Source organism: Quercus lobata, chromosome 4, assembly GCF_001633185.2.
Source record: "Quercus lobata isolate SW786 chromosome 4, ValleyOak3.0 Primary Assembly, whole genome shotgun sequence".
In the NCBI taxonomy this organism is placed as follows: domain Eukaryota; kingdom Viridiplantae; phylum Streptophyta; class Magnoliopsida; order Fagales; family Fagaceae; genus Quercus; species Quercus lobata.
This window is the reverse complement of record NC_044907.1, coordinates 43,009,543-43,032,361: the sequence shown is the minus strand read 5'-3', so window position 1 is coordinate 43,032,361 and position 22,819 is coordinate 43,009,543. Positions and strand designations below refer to the sequence as shown.

Below are 22,819 nucleotides of genomic sequence, written 5' to 3'. Positions count from 1 at the left end.
AATAATTACATTATAGATTATACATATGTACACCTAAGCTACGCGGGCCACAATTAGTATATAAAAAATAAATCCTTTGATTTTTTTTGTTTGACTTTTTCTATGTTGACACGTAAAGTTCTTCACATATTTTCACATTCTTTAGAACACATTATTTTGTTAGAATAAACAAACCCAACACAAAGCAAACTCTAGTTAAATTGCGTTAAATATTTTCTAAAAAAATTCTAATTAATTGCATTGCATATTTTCTACAAATTTTCATTTTTTTTATTGTTTATTTCTTAATAAATATTTAAATATATATTATCTATAAATATTTTTCAATAAACCTTTTGAGCATCATATTATTATAAAATGAAAAAAAAAATACTATTATGAATTTTTCCTAATGTTGTCACATAAGAATTTAAAAGCCTACATTTTTTTTAAATCATTTCTACAAATTTGGTTTTTAGAGTCAAATAATAGTATTAAACTATATTGGTATAAATTAATTATAATTCAAGCCTTTTATGACAAAGTAAGCCAACACCATTGAAATTCGAATTAAATCACATTTTATTTTCTTAAAAAATTGTAATTATATTAGGTAGGTTAATTTCTAAGAATTCTCTAATTAGACTCTTTATTTATTAATTTGTATATATTTTTATAGTTCTTATTATTTAAATATATATCATATATAAATATGTTTTGTTGAACATTTTGTGCATTATACAGGTTGGAGACTAGTAATTCTTCTTTTTTGACTTCTTCTATGTTGACATGTAAATTATCGAGAGGTATATTTTTTTAATTTAGTTTTTAGAGTTACAAAAAGAGCTAATTTGACTTCTTACTTTAATACTAAAATAATTAATTATGTATCATATATATAATAAAAAATATATATTATCAAGCTTTATCATACACTGCACAAAGATGACACTAATATATATGAAACTAATTTATTTTTTATTTAAAAAAAATTATTTACAAAAGGGCTGTTGAAGACCGAGCACTTAAATATTGGACCAGTTGGTGTACACAGAAGCTGGAAAAGGCTATTGCTTTCACAAGTGAGGTCGAGGAGCATGGGTCCACAATCAGCAAATTAAACGAACTATAAAACGAGCAAGGAGCAAGCATGAGCGGTCACATCCTGAGCGTTCATGAATCATGGCCTTCTTGTGATCACCCAATCAGTGCACTGTACCAAATATGTCAATTTTCTTTTTTTTCAAGTCTACGTATCAAAAGGGTTTTGCTGTCAAAATAAGAGGGATTTGATCCATATTTTGCAAGACTGGACAGCCGCTCCAGTTGCAGATAGCAGCCAGGAGTAATACATATAATTTTTAGTTTCAGTCCCAAAAATAGAATGCCATTTTGACAAATTTCACCAAATGAATGTTTCTTATGACCATCCTTTTATTCTATCCAGTTTTCAACTTCAATTAGCTACAAAATCAGAAACCCAAATGCAGTTTTGGTTAAAAGAATTGGTTTAGATACCAAACACAAACAACCGCAACCAATATGAACAGAAAATGCACCATACCTCTAAAGAGAAGCTAAAAAAAAAAAAAACACATTCTTTAAGAGCATCTCTAAGCATCAGCATGACTGAGGGCTTAAATTTTTTCATGTATTTCTTTTTTTTTTACTTTTTCTTCTTTTCCTTAAGGAAATTAACTAAACCTCCTTGTACACGATTGGTGTGAACTTATAATAATACAGAATGTACAGTCAATCAAAATCTATACAAAATTACAATCTTTCAAGGGTAGTCTTTCTGACGACTTCCAAAAACAGCCGCAGGGCTGTACTGCAATCTTTCATGTAATAAAATTAAAAAAAATCGCCATGCCCATCCCTCGGGAAAACCTACACCCATCAGTCAAGAAAACAACTTGCAGCATCTGGTGATTCGGCAACTCGTGCTGCTTCGGCAATTCGAATTGCCATCATGGCTCTGTAAGTTGCTAAATCTGCATTCTCCATTAGTAATTGAGCCCTTTTACGTTTGAGAATAGCAAATTCCACAGATCTGTTTGCTGATGCATTAGCTTCTTGAACTTTAAGCATGGCATTCTTTTCTTCCAAAGCACCTTGTTCAGCTGCCATTGCTGTACATCAATAGAAAACGGAATACAGTTGTTAGGACAAAACATGTAACACAAGTACAGTGCAGATGCTTACGAAAAGACATGCACGGTAAAACTCAGTTTTCACTTTTTAAGTTTTAATATGATTATTTCAACACTACCGATTACAATATCGCATCCAGGAGAGGACTGAAGATTTTGCAAACCAGTTTGCATGAGTTACATCCGTATATGTTGACTTAGTTTTAGATTAATTCAAAAGCTTAAAATTTAGCATAATAAAAGTCCAAAATACAAATTAAGAGAAAAGGCCAAAAAGATCTATCAATCGGAACCAGACAAAACCCAAGAACATGGAAATGAAGCCTTGCTATTGGTTTCCCACCAAAAACAGAACAGATCGCTAAGTCACAAATCACAATAAAGTGTTTCAGGCAATTTGATCAAGGTTCACAACTCCAATTACATTAGCCAAAACAATCAATACACTTTCAGTGAGCTAACTTTGAATAGCAATCAATTAACCACCACAAGATTGAGAAATTTTATTAACCAGAATATTTTAAATCCTATTTTCTCAAATTTTAACATAATTAAAATTAGAATATTTTTTTTTTTTTTTAAAAATTTTAAAGCATCACTAACAATATAACATACAACTGCACTTACAAAAAATTCTAAACAGCAGATATTGTCTAAGGATGTATTTGAATACCACTTATTTACTGAAAACTAAAAACTTATTCTTGAAAATATTGTAGCAAAATAATTTTTAAAAGTGTAAATAGTAGTGTGGGACCCAAATTTACCTAGATATCTGCGTTTTGCTGAGTTTAGAGGTCTGTAAACAGTACCCATGGGACCCCCTAAAAAAGGCAAATCATCCAATCCAAACTCACGCTAATACTTTCCAAATAACACCATAGACAGTTAATTTAAATGACAAGAAAAGTAATCCTAGTTCAACACCCTAATTTTGTCTCATCACCTCAATATTGAATCCCAAATTTAACCAGGTATCAGATACAGGAATGTTAAAACTTAAAATTGTATCAATTACCTTGCAAGATATACGGCTGTTTGCCTCTTCCAACTTGGCTCGGCTGTCGTTTTAATGATCTTCTCTTTCGTAAAATTGGCTTAGGGATCACTGGAGCCCTCTTGGGTTGATGACCCTGTATAGAAAAATCATTTACACTGATCAAATAACAATTCAACAGCAATTTATAAGCCAAAATTGGCATATGTACACCACAAAGAAGGGATGAAGAGGAGAGATGGAAGGTAAGGGGGAGGAGGCAAGCAAAGGGCAGATCATCTCTCATGAATTACAGTATTAAATTATTATAAGAATTTCAAATATCCCTGGTTGATACAAATGGGCTCCTTCAAGTGCAAAGCACTCTAGTGGCAAATGCAACATCCATTTGCTATATTAGTGGACCAAGTTCATGGGACCACAGTAGAGCAGGAATTGAGGAAGTTCAATACTGTTTTTTTTTCCAAGAACACATTTCAAATGAAAGATGGTACAGAAGATTGAAGCATCTCACATGTCCCTTAGTCAACTATCATGCAATATTTGTTTGCAAAAACATCAAATAAGGAAGATATGGTTAAGAATTATCTGAACAAAATGATATTTTACACTCTTTCAAACATATCTCGATTTTATGATCCTCTTAACATTCTACAAAAATGAATAAAATAAAATTTAAAAAAAATAAAAATTTTATTACATTCTGCTATCAGAAGCTCAACTTCAATCCAAGCCAGAACTGGCCCCTTTTTTTATCAGGATTACAACATAAGCTGACTAAATTGAATCACACATCAACCCACAAAGAGAGAGAGAGAGAGAGAGAGAGAATAAGAAATTGAATCATTAAAGAAAAACTTATAACATTATACTACGATAAAATGGTACAAACAGAAATGCTGATTCTACAAATCTAACCAAAAAATAATATAACCCATGCCCAAAGCACAAATAAATAAATAAAACACTCTGCCAATCTTTTGCGTAAGTAACACATTGCCAATATGAAATGAGATATCTTAAACATAATGGTGCTTTTACCTGAAAACACCTAACCAGCGCTGAGCGCTTTAGCTTCCGTTTCTTCATCCAGTAATTATACACAGCTACTACTACTTCACTCCTAGCCAGATCTAGACAAAGATTAGCAGCTGCTTTCTCATCAGGGAAATCTTCTGGACTACAATAATTAGCCTTCTCAAATGCATCAACCATTAACTCAAAATTATTCTCAGAAACATGCTGATGAAGCTCATTCTGTGTAAAAGACTCATTATTGAATTTCTCTAGCCACAACTCATCTTCAGAATCCATGTCATAATTTGCTGTCCTCCTTGCTAAAGCTCTAGACACTTCATCATATTCTGTAGAGATATATGAATTTGGTCTACAAAAGGGAATATCATTTCTATTCCCATAGTCTAAGACTTCCAAAACCCCAGGCACAGGGATGTTCTTAACAGTTGGAGCCATACCATTACGGTCTGAACATTCCTTGTAAAGATCCTTGAAAATAAACCAGTCCTGTCGAATGGGAAACTCTAGCTTCCAACCATTATCCAAATTCCATATTACTGCATTGGTGAAACGATTGCAAGAATAGGGCTTCATAATTCTTTCAGCCTTTTGGGTATATCTTGTCCATCCATCTTTCTTGACTACAAAAACCCACTCCCTTGAAGAAGAGACTTCTAACATAACATTCACCCCTTCTTCCCGGTAACACCTGTCTGACTCAGTCACCAATATATTTGCGGAGCAGGAAGATGAATCTATCTCACGTGTGGATCCCAACATGGTAGAACTCACTTCTTTATCTTGTCGTGCAGAGGCAATCCGAACTGAACTCCTACACTTACTATTAGTCACCACAGAAGAGAAAGGTGAACCATTTCTCCTACTATTGATTACATCGGAAGCTAGGGCTCCACCAGATTTGTGCATACCCACCATTAAAGGATTTCTAGCACTCCTCCTCCTCCTCGTTGAGCTTCTCCTCTTCCGAATACCACGAGAATTTAAACCATTTCTGTATTGTGTGGCTCGACCAGCTAATTTTGAAGCTCGAACAGACGGATGTAAGATCGACCTGTTCTCAGTGTTATGAACTTCATGCACAATGCTTTTGTTTTCCGAAGAATCTCTTGCAGGGGGGACACCTTTGGACACATCTCTGTCAGAAGTGATGATAATATGGTGTTGTTCTTCACTCTCATCTTCTTCACTGTCGGTCATTGTGTCGGAATCTGTGTCCATATTAATCAACTTATTTACAATGACAAAATTCCGACAATCAAACCTCAGAAACATCCCGTAATACATGTACTTGAAACAACGAGGAACTGCAGAAAAATCCACTGAAAACATGGGTATATGCTCCAAGGCCCCAAAAATCTTGCATATTCCAGAGACACTAGTGGTAGGAGGATCCTGAAAGAACATATAAAAATAAATAAATAAAACAGAACAAATAAGCATATAACACATAATTCAAATCAAATTCTCAACTTTATAAAAGTAAATAACAAAAGCATAATAGCATTATTCAAATCAGATTCCCCATCAACTTAACCTACTATTCCCATAATTTTTTTTGAACAGTAGTACTATTACCATGATAATGAATACAAAATTGAATAGTTCACATTTATTATCAACTATTAACAAGAATGCAGTTCAGTTAATTTTCCTCATGAAAAGTTGAAACTTGAAACTACCCATGTTGTGTTACAATTGAAAGAACAAAAATAAACCAACCTTAATTCAAGTTTTCCCTATTGGAATCAGAATCAGAATCAGAATCAGAATCAGTGCAACTACTTACCCTCGAGAATTGGATTCCTCGCGAAGCATAGACGCCTGCAATCGGCTCTGTGCACAAGAATTTCAAAAGCTGAGACAATGTCAGCCTTGCCCTCCTCATGTACCTCAAAACCGAACACAAAAACCTCGCTACAAACCCATCATCATCATCGCTCCCACTACCCACAACAGCAACAGAAAGCTTGGGACGCGGAATCACCCACTCCTCACTACCATCGTCAGCCTTCCTCCGCTGCCTACGGGCGAATCGAATCCCGAACATCTTATCATTATCCGAATTTCTCCTCCGCTTTCTGCTGTACACAACCCCAAACATCTTATCCACACTCTCCTCAACCTTCACCGCCTTTCTGCTCCTCTTCCTCGGCTTCTCAATTTCGCAATCAAGGGCGGCGCCTGCCGCTGCTGCTGCTGCCGCATCGGCGACATTTGGGGCGGCGACTACTCTCTTGACGTCGCCGCCGTGGGACCAGGAGGAGGTCTGCTTGAAGGTGAGGGCGGCGCTGTTGTTTGGGGAGCTCTTCATCATTTTGGACCACTCGTCACCACCGTCACCGCCACCACCGCCGCCGCCTCCGCTGCCTCTCCTGACCTTGGAGGAGTCGCTCGATTCGGGCCAAAGGCGGCGGCCTGACCGGAGAACCCTGCCGCCGTCTTTCACCACATTCACGACATTAAACACCCTCGTAGTCCGCCGCATCCCTACCGACGGCATTGCCGTTCGGTTCCCTATCGAATCGGCACGAGTCGTGGCTCGATTACAAATCCGATTCTCTCGACTCGCTGAGTCTCCCTCCGAGTTGACTCAGTAAAAAACAAACACACACAAACAAACTCGACTCGGACTCGGGCTCGGGCTCGGACTCTTTTGAGACTCGACTCTTTCAGCGCATACTGAACAATTTGCCAAAAACGAAAGAAAACGTGTACGGAATTAGCGGAGAGAGAAAAGGCTAGAGACTCGCCGATTCCATGAACCGAAACCACCACAGAGAGATTTCTCAGACTCGGACTCACCAACTCGGTTTCGGATCGGACTCGGATCCGGACCCAAATAGTTCCAAAAAAAAAAAGGATAACTAACAAACAAACACTAAATAGATAGAAGAAAAAAACACTACGATACAGAGAACCGTTTCACGAATCGGGTTCCGATCAACTCAGAGTTTACAAAAAAAAGATACATCTAATTCTATAACTCTAGAATAACAAGAAGATAAAAGATTACACAAATAACTTATATTTTTAAAAAAAAAAATTTAAGAAATATCTAAAAGCCTAAGATCTGAGAGAGGAGAGAGAGAGAGATCGAAGATCGGAGAGTTATGGCGGTTCACGAAGTTTATGTGAGGGAGAGAGAGAGTGAGAGAGTATCGGCTAGGGTTTATGATAAAAACCACAAAGGAGGGAAGAGAGATTGGGTAACCACTAACAACTACGCCGACTAATATGGTCCGTTGGATTGGGTGAAAGGACGGTCCTGATCTTTTTTGAAATATATTTATAAATAAAGAAGAGTCCGAAATTTTGTTCGATGGCTCCAAAGACCCACTAAGAGAGAGAAAGAGAGAGATTCAGCTTTTTAGAGAGAGAGTGTGTGTGTTTGTGTGTGTATATGTGTGTGTGTGTGAGAATTGTGGATATTTTTATGGATTTATTAACGTGAGTGAAATGACAAAAATGGACCTGATGTGATGGCGTGGCAGGTTGGGACCCACAAAGGAGTGTTGAGTAGAATAAAAATGAGAGGGAATTTGGGGATTTGAGGATGGGGTTTTTGGTCTTTTTGAGAAAGGCTATTAATATTTTTTAAATAAATGTGGGGGGTGAAAACTGAAAAGCGGCGAGTCTAGCTGCAGTAAAATCGGGGTGGTAAAATGGGGTTAGCAGACACTATATCGTATAAACAGTTGTAAAATCTTGAAGGGGTAAAAGTCTTGAAAGGGTAAAAAAAGTTAAAATAATTTAATGCTCGCTACGCCAAATAAACACATGACCAATAGGAGAATAGCCGTATCATATTATACAACCGTTATAGCCTTTACAGCTTAGCTTACCAACACATACCAAAAAAAAAATTTAACTATACAAGAATTTTTTTTCCTTTTTTTTTTTAAATTGATATTTAGTGTATGATTGTCAAAATTATTTTTGCCAACTTATATTACTATTTAGTTTATTTTTGTTACTATTCATGGGTCTCACTACACTTTTTAGTACTATTCATGCATCCTACTATATTATTTCAACTAACTTTTACTTTTATCTACCGTACTTTTAACCAAAAAATTTCAATTTCAACAAAATAAACAGATCTCAAATAAACCTTTAATAATGGGTAAAAAATTTGAAGGCAATACCATCCAAATAACAAATAAAAAAATGAGTTACGCTGATACCATAACTCACCCACATAGTAAGTTATGAGTGGTAGAGAGATAATGTGGGGTCCATATGAAGACACCCTTCTACCACTATAAAAATAGGCTAAGCTTGAATGGCAATTTGGCACCTACTCTATACTCTAGTTTCTGTGTTGCAGGTTCAACCAGTTTCTGTCCTTTGTCTCCCTAAAAAAGAATAGACAAAGAAAGAAAAAAATACAAGCAGGGGAAAGGGAAGGACTGGGGATCCAGCTATGCATTTATGTAGTGCCCATCTAGATTCATAAATAGCTATAGACCATCACATTTACATTTAATGATACTATGTGGATATAGTTACACAAAATTTGAAATTTGTTAACGTGGCAGAATGTTAGTGATAAGATTAAAAAAAAATTATGTATGAAATAGGTTTAGATAAAAATGAGTAAAAGTTTGCTACTAACGGATAAGTTACTTTTCAATTAAAATAAAAATTTAGGTTTGATGCAAAATAGCAAAAGAAATAGTTTTTTTTTTTTAAATTATTGCAAATAAAAATTATGTTGTACATGGAGGAATAAATTTACTGAGGAAATGCTTATTAGTTACAACTAGTAAATTGTTCAAGAGAGACAGAAGGTGAGAAAAATAAAATATGCTGTGCTTTCATGAAAGTCAAAAGTGTCTAGACCTAACAACTTTTATCGTTGGAAGCACTTTAAAGCGGGAAAACGGGCTCTATATTTAATATTCTACCACTTTCTAGGAAAGTCTTGTACACCAGCCAATGTCACATCACAGGAAAAAGAAAATTACACTCTTCGTCACATACAATTTTTCCACACCCAGTCGGCCATGAAAAAAGAGTCCAGATTTAGCCAAAAAAAGAAAGAAAAGAAAGAATAAAGAGTCAAGAGTCATGACATAACACAACCAAACCTTCCCCCCAAAAAAAGACAATACTTAATGCTAATACAGTCATGCAAATTCTCTAATACGGTCCACTAAAGGATTAGTAGTTACATTTAAATTCAGAAGATAACTATTTTTTTTAATAATTCAATATTTAAAATAAGGGGAAGGAATTTGAATTATAGATATCTTCGCCGAAAATATCAAGTGGTGTCAGTTGAGCACTTGAGCTACCAAACTATCAATAGGTTTGGAACATGAATACTTGAGAAAATTTCCGGGACTAATAAATGTTTCAAGGTAGGTAGGGTAGAATACTCGATGTTAATTACATGTTGCTAAAGATTTTATGATATGCTATGTATCGTGGGCTGTGCTGACCTCCAAGACTTTAATCATTTGTGACCTCTAAGACTGTCATCATCACTACTTTTCCGATTATGTATGGATTCCTGGGTAATCTTGAGAATCAATCAAATCTGTTATGGAAGGATTATGAACTTTTTATAAAAATTAAAGCTAAAAAAAAGGGGAAAAAGAAAGGTAGTTAATTCATCATGTCGACCAATAATCAATTGGTCCTGAGACTAACAAGAAACAGGGAACCTAAGTAATCAAAATTTTTAGCAACGAGTTTCGTTCTGATAAACCACCAAGGAAAATACAATCATCTATAGTCCAGGCTAGGCATTTCGTGTCCACCAACTGTATTCTCTGTGGTTCTCCCAGAAGACAAGTATTCATTCAAGAATACATTCCACAGCAAAGTTTTATTTTTCTTGATATAACAAATAATATATTTAGTGTCAATGGAGCCCAAAGGAAACACATAAAAGACAAACTGTCTGAAATCTGAGTGCAAGCAACCTTCTTTAAGTACAATAATAACCAATAATGTTTGCACGAAAAGGATGGGACCAGTTATCTAATAGGCCACGCTTAAAAAGATTTCAAGGGCAAACTGAAGAACTTAGCTTTATATTTATGATGGTACTTTGAGATATCAAAGAGTCTAATATCTACGATGGTGTATTTAGAGTGAAAGAAATGCTAGATGCTTTGAGGGATGTGAACAGTCCTTACTACAGATTAAGTCATTTTTCTTACATGCTCTCCTTATTTGGAGTGGCTCTGTCGCATTTTTCTTTTATTTTCCTTCACATTTTATTTGATCATTGTAATCTTGGTTCTTGATTTTTGTCCCCATAGTACATCCCTAATGTACTCGGGTTCTTTATTTTTTATTAATAAAATTTTTTGTTATCTATCCAAAAAAATAAAATAAAAACCTACAATTTATAGTTTTTTTTTTTTTTTGAAAAGAAATATCCTACAATTTGTTTGTCTTTTCATCACCTGAACCTATGATTTGTCCAAACCCCACCCCACCAACTTGCAACCTGCGTCAAGACCTAAAACTATGTACACAAATGTATGCATGTGTTTGTGTGTGATGAGCCCATGCACTAAATGCACACAAAAGCCAAATTATAGAAGACCACCCCAATTGAGGTGTAATGTGAGCCTCAAAGTGACGCAGCACAACCAAAACAAAATGAAACAACTAGAAAATAAAGGATATGATCTAGGAGTCAGCACCTATGCCTTACTTGGAGTCAGCACCAAGTAGGGAAACCATTAAGAGTCAGTACCTAGGGTGGGCCTGGAGTCAACACCAGGCCAAGAAGAGACCAAAGGTGTATTTTTTTCATTCATCAAAATATCAACTAACTCATCAAGGAGTACAATAGGTTGCTTATAAATGATTACTAAACCCTAGTTCTAATTGGCTAGGAAACCCTAATTGTCTTATTATAAATAACCTTGCTTCCAAATTAAAATACTAATAGCCTAATAAACTACTAGGACCTAAAACATACAAATACAATTGAGTTGCAAACAAAAATAATACTAAATACAAATTTTCTTACTTCTCCCTCATCACAGAGTCCCCCTTCTCTGGTGAATGCCATTACCACATCAGAGAAAGCCACAACCCACAGTAGACAAGTGGGGAAATGAAAGCAATTTTAGCTTTTAAAAAGGTTACATGCTTCATGTTCCATGTTCTACTGGCATACAGGAAATCGGGGTGGAAGTCATATATTTACTGATAATAATCTGTGGATTTCAAACATTCTTCTAGCTTAATGTAAGAAAAAAAAATGAGTTTCTTTCGTTGAAAAAGAAGAAAAAAAAAACTTTCCACTGACTAGCAGGAGTGGAACCATCCCCTGCATGACATGCCATGTAATGAATGATATTTAGTGGATTCATAGGCAACCTCCTCAATGAATGATTAATTTAGTGTAAGAGCAAGTTTAGTTGCTTCCTTTGGAAGTGAGATTGATCAGAATTAAAGTTAAACTTGTCATTGACTTACAGCATTTAAGCAGCCCCTGATGAATTGCCATTGAACAAATTGAGTACTCCCAACTTCTTATCCTCCTTTCTTTAGCACTGAAAGTACAGCAAAGCCTCTTTTTTTTTTTTTTTCCTTTTCTCTCTCATCTTCCTCACTGCACCATGCATTTTAACAATGATTCTAATATTAATGATTTGGCAAATTGATTGTGGCTAATTACAGAATTGCTAAGGAGTAAGGTTATTATATAACTAACTTAATCAAGTGATCATATACTTCTTTTCGTCCACATTTTATTTATTTATCTATTAATATGTGAAGATACTTTATTCAATGAGGAAACTTAAATTCAAGATATCTAAATCTTCTAGAAAAGATGAGAAAAGAAAAGCAGTCATTCGGTAATAAAAAATAATTGCTTTATTACATGCAGAGAGCAATCAACTGCAACACCTTGTGAACAAGCTCAAGTTTAATTGACAAGAAAATGAATCAAGCTTGAACATGTAATCTAATTTGATGATAAGCTTGATTTCAGATTGTGTTCAGAATAAATTTAAATTAAGTCCTAAACTTTTAATAATCGACTCGACTCATTTACAGCCCTAGTTAAGAAGTTAACTTTATGAATGAAAACAAGGCAAGGGCCATTGCCCCCTTCATTGTAATGTGACTCCATCACTTGCTGGTAACCTCAATTCATTCATGAGGGAAAAGGCCATGGATAATGTAGACAGAATATAATTGCTTAAGTCAAGATCTAAGGGAATACTACAAAACGAAGAGGCCACAGCTACAATATCCATGAGTTTTTTTGGGCAAATAGGAAGTAAATCAAAATATTCATTTACAAGTTTGTATGGGCTTTGCAAAATGTCTACTCCAACAATTGAAGGAGATAATAAACTCAAGGGGTTGAAAGGATTGCCACCCAGCCCATTGCTCCAACCTTTCTAATTCTTACAAGGTGCTTGTACTACTAGTTCATTAACACAAACCATTACCAAGAGAGAGTTAGTGATGGTTGAGGTTAATAATTAGTCAAAAATTGGGATTGCAAAAATTTGACAGTATTGTCATGGGTATAAAATGTGGTGCTGCTTTGGCCAAGGAGCTCCTTCCTCCTCCCATAATAATGGGTAGAGAGTAAAATTGTGGGTTCAAAATCAAATTGGTTTATGTGTAACTTACCAATAAGAAAAATGTGGTGCACCTTGACACCACCAATGAGTATGAACAAACTCAAAGAAAATGGTTGAGCAAGAGAGGGGAACTACAACACACTCAATTCCTTCTGGCAAAAACTTAATGGGGTGATCTGCCTTTTTTTATCTTTCCTTTTAACCAAAATCACAATTCTTTTCAGTATTTACAACCTTCAATATCAATCACTCCAGACCTCTTGACTCTTTGTTTAATTGAGTGAATACACAACTCACACGTCCACATGGAATTTAACCCATGACCTAACCCTCCACTTCCCTACCAGGGGAGATGACATTTGATCCAAAATTATGTTAACCTTTTAAACAAACCTAACATCTCTCTGTTTTTTTTAAAATAAGTAAAAAAAAAACATAACGAACTTCAATATCATTTCATTAGCTCATAAATAACCTTAAAAATTTTAAATCAAAAATAACTTGAGGAAATATGTTTATAAAGTCGCACAAAAGCTAACAGAAAGATTCAATAATGCAAACTATGACACTCTAATGTAACACAAACAATGTCCTACTATATAACATAAATATACATGCTTACAGCACAAAGATTTAAACACAATAAATTCAAATGATATATAGTCCAAACAAAGGCAATTAACGAAACAAATGACTGATCCTAAACTCACATATAAAAATCCCAAAATAGGTCCATTTTGTGTCAACTCTATGTCAGCTGGACAATATGGCCCAAAATATAGAGTTCAATATCAGTTTTTTCAGTCATACATGATGATTTTGGGAGTAAGACTAGAGAAAACACCAAATATGCCTGTTGACCCATTGATGTTGATTGATTCCATTGGACATGAATCATGATTGATTACAAATAATGTTGATTGATGTAGATGGATGCCAAGGATATTTTTTTTATTTTAATTTATTTGCTTTTATTATTGTATTTTTATGTAATTGGTAACGATTTATTTCTTTTCCTTACATGGTCATGGAGTTAATCCTTTCCTTTCTTGATGTAACCTGTGAATCCTATTTGAAGGCCTTATAATTCGCTATTGTAGACAACTTGCTCATGGACTAATAAAATTTTTATTGGGAATTTCCTTTGAATGCATGATGCTAACTCCAAACAACCCTTGGTGCTAAATGGTCCTTATCTCTATTTCTTTGCTTGGTTTTGACTCCAAGTAACACTAAGGGCTAACTCCTGTGTTTATGTCTTTTTTTTTCCATACTTGATATTGACTCCAAGCAACCCTAAGTGCTGAGTACTAAGTTCTATCTTTCCTTTTTCACCGCTTACTGTTGACTCTACGAAACCCTGATTGTTGATTCAAAAATTCTTCCACTAAAACCCCAGAAGTCGAGAGAAGGTCTCTTAACTTCACAATGTAACTTTGACACCTCTGCCTAAATAATATGGTCGTCAACAATGTCCAAAATCTTCTCCCTAAGTATTAGTAACTATCAAAAATGCTTATTTCGAGAAAAACTATCAAGATCACCATGACATGACGTGTGATCCTCATCATTGAGTACATTTTAATCAAATAATAATGGAAGGTTACAGCTGCAGGGGGTAGCCACTGCATACCCAAATCTCTCCCCTCATATAAGTAGAACTTAAGACCTCCTTAATGAAGGGGGAGGTATCAATCAGCTAGAAGGACTAATAGTAGTATTGAGCAACTTTAGAGCCTTATCCTTCAACAAGTCAATGAAAACTCCCTTGATGATTATCTCCTTCACAACCTGGTATGACCAATGCTCTTCAATTTTTACTTTTTACATGTCCTCAAAATCAAGTTTCTCGAAGTTTCAAATATCAATGAATAAAAACAAGAACCTTAAAAAATACACACATTATTTCCAGTAATATTATGAAGTCTCTATAATCTAACTAGAATGTCCAAGAAAGTTATTCAATTCAGCAACACCTGTTGCATTTATAGGCCAAGTTACCGAATCAAGAGGCTTCTTTTCTTTTATAAGTGAGTCTTGGCCCCAAGGGAAGATTCAAACTAGTGACCTCCACTTCATGAGGTGTGATCCCCATAAGATTCTATACCTATGTAAACCAAAACAATGAGAAAATACTATAATTTGTAGGTTTATTTCTTGATACAAAAATGTACAACTCATGCACCCACATATGATTGAACCATTGAACTCATCCTTCACACCTTGGGACCATCTCAATGATAAGAAAAACCCCTAATCAATAAACTCTGCCCATATGCCAACTATTGAAGAAAAAAAATCATTACTTGATTTGTTTTTCACTTTTTGGTCCACCTAAAGGATCAAAACCCAAATTCCAACACAAACCCAACAAATAGTCAAATACTCTTACAGCTATGCTATAATCCTATACTACTATTGGGAAAACAACAATAAGCAACGCTCAAATGTTTAGTACATTGTCCACAATTGGTTTTACGAACAATATTCAATGCGTTAACACTAAAAAGAAACAAAGCCATAGAACAAAGACCAAGACTTAGAAAAGAGGTCTTACCATGATCTCACATCATCCAATAGACACAATTATCTGCTTCAACAATTGAAAATGTCAAACCCCATGATTCAAAAAACAACTATTCACACAAAATTCAGGTTGAAATGGAACAAGCACTTGCCTATGTTACTTACTTAGTCTGAGCCTTGAAAATCTGTTGCACAATCTGATACTCAGAGAGACCAATCTTTGAGATTGAGAAAAATAAAAGTTTTGGTGTTGCATAGAGTGAAAAGGATTGATATGAAGGAGGTGGTGAGGGGCACAAGACAAGACAAGAGATGAAGAAGAAGAAGAATTATGGGTTGTCATAAAAAGGGGTTGAAGGGCTGAGAGAGAGAGAGACAGAGGCAGATGTTGCAAAGGTCGTCCCTGGGTTCTCTGCGTCATAGAAATTAGATAGAACAAGAATAAGGTAAGGTAGTTTTGTAATGTGGAAATGTATTGAGTCCTAGTGCTCGGACCTGATCATGGATGTTTTTTTTTTCTTTCAATTATATAGTGCCCATTGGATTCGGATTCACCGTCAGTGACTCATATTATATAGGCTAAAAATGTGTTTACACACTGTTTTTCACGTTCTTAACACGCGAACAAAATGCGCTGCACAACAGTGTATAAAACGATTAAACAAACGCTGCTCCTTTATATATTCTTGTTTGTAGTTACCAGCCAAATAGCCAAATTTTTGCAACCACCAATGTGGATGCTCTAACTTATTAGTGTAGCCAAGAGGTGCAATCGGTATTTCTAGCGTTTTCAACTAGAGACGTCTAAGATTCAAGTCTTTTGTATCCCATTTTGCAAAACAGCTGAGTGATGAGTTCAATGGGAAATTGAAAGATTTGCTATAAGTATCGGTCCATGAGGATTTTTGGGTATCTTAACAAGTGAAATATTTTGGTTGTGACACTACTTCTATATATATATACTATATAAGGGTAATTACACTCCCCTTCCTTAAGGTTTATGAGAGAGAAAATATTTTCCCCCTTACATCCATTTGACTAAACTCTATTAAATTGACATTAAAAATATTTTGTACTGACCTACCCTCAAGTCTCCAAGATTTACTCCCTTATTTTTTTCTTTTTTTTCAATGAGTTATGGAGAGATTTTCAATTGCAAATCTTTCGGTGCTTGATAAACTTTTCATTATTATTTTAAATTTATCAATTATGTTTTTACTAATCATGGTTAAACTTTAGCACAGAATTTTGTATAAATATAAAATATTTCATTACTAATCTATATATATCTAAAAGCTAAAGTATAGCATTATTGCTACGCTCCAGTTGAGCCACATCATCGACCATGTCACCTTTTTTTCCTTTCATTTTTTAAACAATATTAATATATAAATAAATAGTACAACTTTACACATTCTCTAACTCATTAAATCTAACTCACTATGAATAACCTTACACATTCCTTAACTCATTAAGTCCAACTCACCATTAATTCAGCCCTCTTCCAATTCTAAACTCTTCATTTTCCCCTTCAAAACCGTTTGGCTCTTTTGAAGTTCAAACCCTTCAATTGCCAATCCTAAAATTAACTATGTTAGTTTTAACACTATAAATTTCCAATTTCTGTGTGTGTGTGTGTGTGTGCTCTTCATTTTCCCCTTCAAAACCGTTTGGCTCTTTTGAAGTTCAAACCCTTCAATTGCCAATCCTAAAATTAACTATGTTAGTTTTAACACTATAAATTTCCAATTTAAAGTTGCCAAAGTGGCATCAGATTTGGAAAGTCCCTCTAAGGTGTGTCCTTTCCCTTCTTATTTTTTCTTTTTCCCCAATTTCGGTTTTTCCATTGGATTTCTAAATTTTGTGGATGATATGATTTTTTGTGGGCTACCGACAATGTGATCAATTTGGGGCTATGGGTGGCTAGGTTGGTTTGTCGATTATGTTTTCAAGGATTAGAAATCTCTACAACAACTTCTTACTTCATATTCATGTTATACAAATTTTATTTTATATTTGTGTTTTACCCATTCAATTTTTTTATCTTTGACATTTTAGTTCTCTTACATTTAACATTTGTTTAAGTCTATCTAAAAAGAAGAAGAAAAGAAAAACAAAGTTTAATGTATTTACCTCTGATAGTTTTGAAACAATAATAGAGTATAACACAAGGACAAAGGGGCAGCTGATGGGGAAGGACAAGTGTAGCTCGTCCTTGTGTTGTCGTCCACAGAATGCAAGTTACCACAACAATTAGGCCTGCCCCTACTCGTCCATTGTATCATTCATGGGTTGTCTTAATCTTTTATGAGAAGCTAGTCTAGACTAAGGAAAGTTGTCTTGTATGGACAACCCTTCAACACTTGGGAATATTTCTAAGTGTAAGATTTTGGCTGTGTTTGTTTTGGATGAAAATCACTTCCGGAAATGCTTTTCCGTATTTACGGGTGTTTGGTTGCGCATAGAAAATGCATTTTCCAGAAATGCTTTTCAGTTGGCCTGTGTTGGGGTGTAAATTGATTTCCATTTTTATTTTACCTTCAAATACTATTTTCCGGAAAATAGAGAGAGAGCTGAGTGAGAGGGAGATCGCACCCGCGCGCAGAGAGAGAGAGAGAGAGAGAGAGAGAGAGAGAAAAGAGACCGAACTCCGACGAACCTAGAAACCGACTCCGATGAACCCAGAAAACCCAAGACCGAGCTCGTTCGTCGCGCCGATCGCATCACAGGCGAGATCGTCGCACCCCAGCACCGATTCACCCAAAACCGATCATTCTCATCGCACCCCAAAACCAATCGTCCTCGACCCAGATTTGTCATTCCCGATCGCGATCTCGCCTTTGCGCCGATCGCGATCGCAGCACCGCGCCGCGTGATCTCGCACCTAGATCGCACCCTTCGACTTCGCCGGCAAACCCAAAGCCCAGATCACGCATTCGACTTCGCCGAGATCACACCAAGACGGCACCGATCGCACTAAGATTGCAATTGAGAAATGGTTGGGTTTTGATGAATTTGACCGAGTTTGATGAATTTTTTTTGGTTGGATTTTGTTTCTGTGTTTATCTATTGATAAATGAGATTATATATTTGTTTGGGAGCTGAGAAAATGTGAGGAAGAAGAAGAAAATGTGTTTTCCATATTATTTTCAGCAACACAACCAAACACTAGAAAATATTTTCCAAAGCATTTTTCCAGAATGCAACCAAACACTTGAAAAATTTTCCTTTCCCGTAAATAGCATTTCCGGAAAATACTTATTTTCCAGAAAATATTTTACATAAACCAAACACAGCCTTATCTACAAGAGTTTATGAATCGAACCACGTGTAACCATTTTAATATATGAGTAAGGTCCGGATTCATTGCTATAACTTCCTGCCAAAATACTTAACTTCCAATTATGGTTATAGAAGATGAGAGTAAATATCATAACTTCTATAGTGGTTGTAATGGTTAAATTTAAACCTTCAAACCTCCACAAATATGGGAGAAGTTACAAGACAAGAAACCACTCCAATGCACACTATATAAACACTAATCCTCATCAAACAAGAGTAAGTTCCACTATTTTTTTACCAAAGAAAAAGTTGGAGTTCTTAAGTTTTAAAGAGAGAAACTAACTTAAGCATCGGAGGATTCTTGGCCGGTCCACCCCGGTCTCCTTTGATTTTGTTTCCTTTTTCATTTCAGGCCTTCAAAGAGATTACCAGCCCTTTGAAACCTGGAGCATTCAATCTACTGATTTTCCATGCATCATCAAAAGTTATTTCAAAACTTCCATTATTATATATAGCATAAATATGTATATACTATATACATCATTTTGGTTTTTGATTCTTCATTGATTTTATTATTTAGTTATAAATATCTAAATTAAAGTAGATGAATATATAAAGACAGAATTATATGTAATGTTAAAACCGCCCAAGATGACTATGTAAAGTCAATAATCAAAACTCATTTCTTAAGGAATACTATCTTTTACTCAACTACTAATTTCTTTTTCTTTTTTCTTTTTTTTTAACTCAATGGTTCTTTTTTGATGTGGGGTCTTTCTCAATTTTTGTTTTGCTTCGACAAATACTATGTTTAGCACACTGTTTCTTATTATGTGCAACATATAATAATTTGATCTTGCAATCCAATAGACAACAATAAATCTGCCTCAAAAGTGTAATGGTCACAAGGAAATATAAAATCTCAAAACATTATTTGGGGTTTAATTTTTATCTGATTTTGATAATGCTAAATGTGGAATTTGGTTCTTACAGGGTTTAGGAACATTGATCTAGATAATAGAGAGTTTGATAATGAGGGTTTCTTAAGTGGCTAGAGACATTTCTAAGAAACTTTAAAAGAAGAAAGACATCTTTTTCATCATTTTGAGCTAGGTCAATTTGGACAGAACGGAAAAGTTGATCATTTGAGGCATGATATGTGTGTTCTAATGATGGCATTAGGAAAGCTCAGAGAGCAGTAGTAAACTACAAGAGCATACCTTCAATAAATGGAACAAAGGCTAAAAACGACTAAAAAAACAGAAGCAATAAATGGTGTCCTTAGCAAGAGCAATGCAAAACACAACAAATGAGTCCAATACATTATTGTCTGTGGTTTTTGAAACAATAAGACAAACAATCTAAGTTCACCATCATTATTTTGATACTAGTTCATTTACAAGGGATTCAAATATTTGATTCACACTTATTCTTCCTCAATAATTCATAATTAGCTCAAAACAAATGTTACAACCAGAGATGCTATTCCCAAAATAGGGCAAATAGCAATCATCAGTCATCACTTCATCGATTCAAACAACCTAGTTCTATTCAAAAAAGATTGAAAACATAAATGCTATCTTTTTTTATTTTCAATAGCTATAACAGGTAAGGAGAATTTGAACCTTGAATGTCATGGACACACCAAGAGATTCCAACCATTTGAGTTGCAACACTCTTGGCTAAATGTTATCTAACTAGATAACATTAGATTGATACAATTTAATTATAATAAAAAAAAAAAAAAAATTTGACTCCCAACTGCTGCATGAATTAAAAAAACCTCAACCGGCAACTGTTTAGGCCATGCAAATTAAAACTTGCCAAATAATCACTTCACAATCACCCATCACTTCAGTTAGATTTCAGAATCAGGTCTTAATGATTATAAAACTTTATTCATTTTTCTTGACTACTCCACCATAAATCCTACTCTTTCTTTGAATTCGGAAGTGGCAAATTGTTGCTCACAATACCACTTCGCAAAGAGAAGTTTTGAACCACTTTAGGCTTGCATAGTGGGTTTATTTCATTTCACATTCTTATGCACCTTTATTTTTTAATAAATAAATAAAAAACAATAAGCCACGTAAGGGTATGACAAATCTGAAGAGTGTTTCACATAAGCCATTGAGAGTGTTTGAGAGACTGATAGTGTTTGAGAGACTGAGAGTGTTTGAGTGAGGCATTTGAAAGTGGCTGAGAGTATTTAGTGTGCAGATTTCGAGTCTTATAAACTCAATTTCTACGTGGCTAAATTTGTCCATGTAAGGGTACGACAAACACCAAAATCAAGTTTTTAAAACTTGAGTTGTAATCAGATCTCGAGTTTTAAAAACTTGAGATGTTAGTTTCCAGTATGGTTTTGAAACTTGACAACTAACAAAAATGTTGGATATTTAAGGCCATTTGGAAAAAAAATTCCTAATTGAGAGATCACTAGAGAGAGAGATTGCTCTCGTACTCCAATTTCTCTTCACCATCCATAGCCATCAATTCCCCTAGAAGAATCCAAAACAAGCCCCCAAAATTTCAGATCGGCATTCACTGTGTGAAGCTGCCTCATTTGCTCCAATGCTGCTCGTCCTCTTCCCCACAGCCAAGTGCATGTGGCTCGGATTGGGTCAGATTGGCTTCTTTGTTTTGTTTTGTTTTTTGTTTTTTTTGTTTTTCTCTTCTTCTTTTCTTTGTGATTCATCTTTTTTGTTCCAATTTGATTTTACTTTTATGAGAGCTAGATTGTGTTTTGTGTTTTGATTGTGTGTCTCCATTTAGAGACATATGAGGGAAAAACAAATTCGGTTGAGATTTGTAGCCATTGAGAGGTGAATACTTTAATAGGTTACTTGTGACCAACTTTTCATTCTGTTTAATTATTTTGTTAATGTAGTACTCTTCAGACCAAGAGAGTGACTATTCATTAGCACAAAAAAATTGCAATTTAGAGAGAATGTTGGAACATCATTTTGTGTTTGCCGCATCTGCTGTATTTTGTCCTCCTTTTTCACTATAGACAGGACTAAAAAAATTCATGGTTTCTTTTAGATCGGGATCCACCCATGCACTAATGCTTCTTCTCAATTTCTATTTCTTCCACCTTAGTTTCTATAGGAGATTCTCGTGTATGCTCATTTTGCACTTGAGTTTCTTCTTATTTCAATCAAATTTATTACTCTTTAAAAAAAAAAAAAAAAATTCCTCCTTAGGATGGTATGAATTTGAATAGTAAACTGTTCTTGGATTGTGTATATGCTTCATTGTTCATTCATGTCCACAAATAAATGGTATTTAAGATGAGTTTGACATCAGCTTTAAGTTTATCTTTTAACTTTTAATTTTTATGTACAGTTTTTTAAAACCTCATTTCTCCCTTTTTGTTTTTCACTTTTTCAAATTTTTTCAAGGTACAAATATACTTTAGCACACTTTTAGTAAAAAAATTTCAGTAAAAAACTAGATAAATTGTTCCCAAACAAACACTTAGATGTCTTGGATGGTGTAAATGTTTCTTTCATGTCCAGAAACAAATGGTATCTAGTTGTCTTGAAGACCCACTTTTGGGCTATTTAAATACCTATACGGAAAATGTTTATGGATTGTGATTAGGAAAGCTTCTATACCAATAAAGTTAATTGGGTCTAATGTAGAATTTGTCTTGCCATTATGATATACTTAAATAGTTTATGTAGAATCTATGTTATTTGATCTAATTAAAATCCACGTACTGTCAATGAGTTTGTTCCAACAAATCAGTGTCTCCCCACTTAAATTCGTACTATATAAAGTATTGTATCAAATCAATTACATTGGATATTGGCTAATCATCAATTGATCAAGGCTTACAAATCTTACAATTTTTTTTTGGTTGATCTACTCGTATTCAATGGTGCTTCTTGTTCATCCCCCATTTTAAGTTGAGTTCCTTTAATTTTTGTAATACAGACAAATGTTATCTATTTAGAAAGGACTTCTTTAGTGAATTTTTTTGGTCCTTGTCTAGCTCTTTCCTAATTTCTACTTCTGGTAACACCATTTTGGCAATGCTAGCCAATCCCCCATTTTGGATCAATATATATATATATATATATACACACACACACACAACATATATATAGTTTGAGAAGTGATATATGTATGTTTAATATTGAAGCAATTGTATGTTGGGTGCCAAGTAGACATGGCAAAATGGGTTAGAATTTTCTAACCCGACCTGACCCGAACCCGATTTTTTGACCTGAAGAAAAAACGGGTTGACCTGTGACCCGACTCGTATT

The 22,819-nt window shown here is 34.7% G+C and overlaps 1 protein-coding gene and 1 long non-coding RNA gene across 2 annotated transcripts; both read right to left on the bottom strand.

The window, feature by feature from the left end:
• Nucleotides 1–1,563: 1,563 nt before the first annotated feature.
• On the bottom strand, nucleotides 1,564–8,040 carry LOC115987952. Its single transcript, XM_031111566.1, has 4 exons — nucleotides 5,954–8,040; nucleotides 4,171–5,559; nucleotides 3,151–3,265; nucleotides 1,564–2,111 (listed from the first exon to the last, which is right to left on the bottom strand). The coding sequence occupies exons 1-4, from the start codon at nucleotides 6,665–6,667 to the stop codon at nucleotides 1,879–1,881; spliced, it is 2,451 nt and encodes an 816-aa protein (XP_030967426.1). The 5' UTR covers nucleotides 6,668–8,040; the 3' UTR covers nucleotides 1,564–1,878.
• Nucleotides 8,041–8,203: 163 nt separating this feature from the next.
• On the bottom strand, nucleotides 8,204–15,887 carry LOC115987953. The gene is made up of 4 exons (XR_004091269.1): nucleotides 15,429–15,887; nucleotides 15,295–15,327; nucleotides 11,614–11,749; nucleotides 8,204–11,464 (listed from the first exon to the last, which is right to left on the bottom strand). It is a non-coding gene; the product is annotated as an uncharacterized LOC115987953 (long non-coding RNA).
• Nucleotides 15,888–22,819: the final 6,932 nt, after the last annotated feature.

Excerpts from the sequence above, each read along its gene's own strand:
- LOC115987952 (XM_031111566.1), bottom strand. The coding sequence starts at position 6,667 with ATGCCGTCGGTAGGGATGCGGCGGACTACGAGGGTGTTTAATGTCGTG. Across the intron at positions 5,560-5,953 it reads GAGGAATCCAATTCTCGAGG|GATCCTCCTACCACTAGTGT; the intron begins GTAAGTAGTTGC and ends ATGTTCTTTCAG. Across the intron at positions 3,266-4,170 it reads CGCTGGTTAGGTGTTTTCAG|GGTCATCAACCCAAGAGGGC; the intron begins GTAAAAGCACCA and ends TTTTCTATACAG.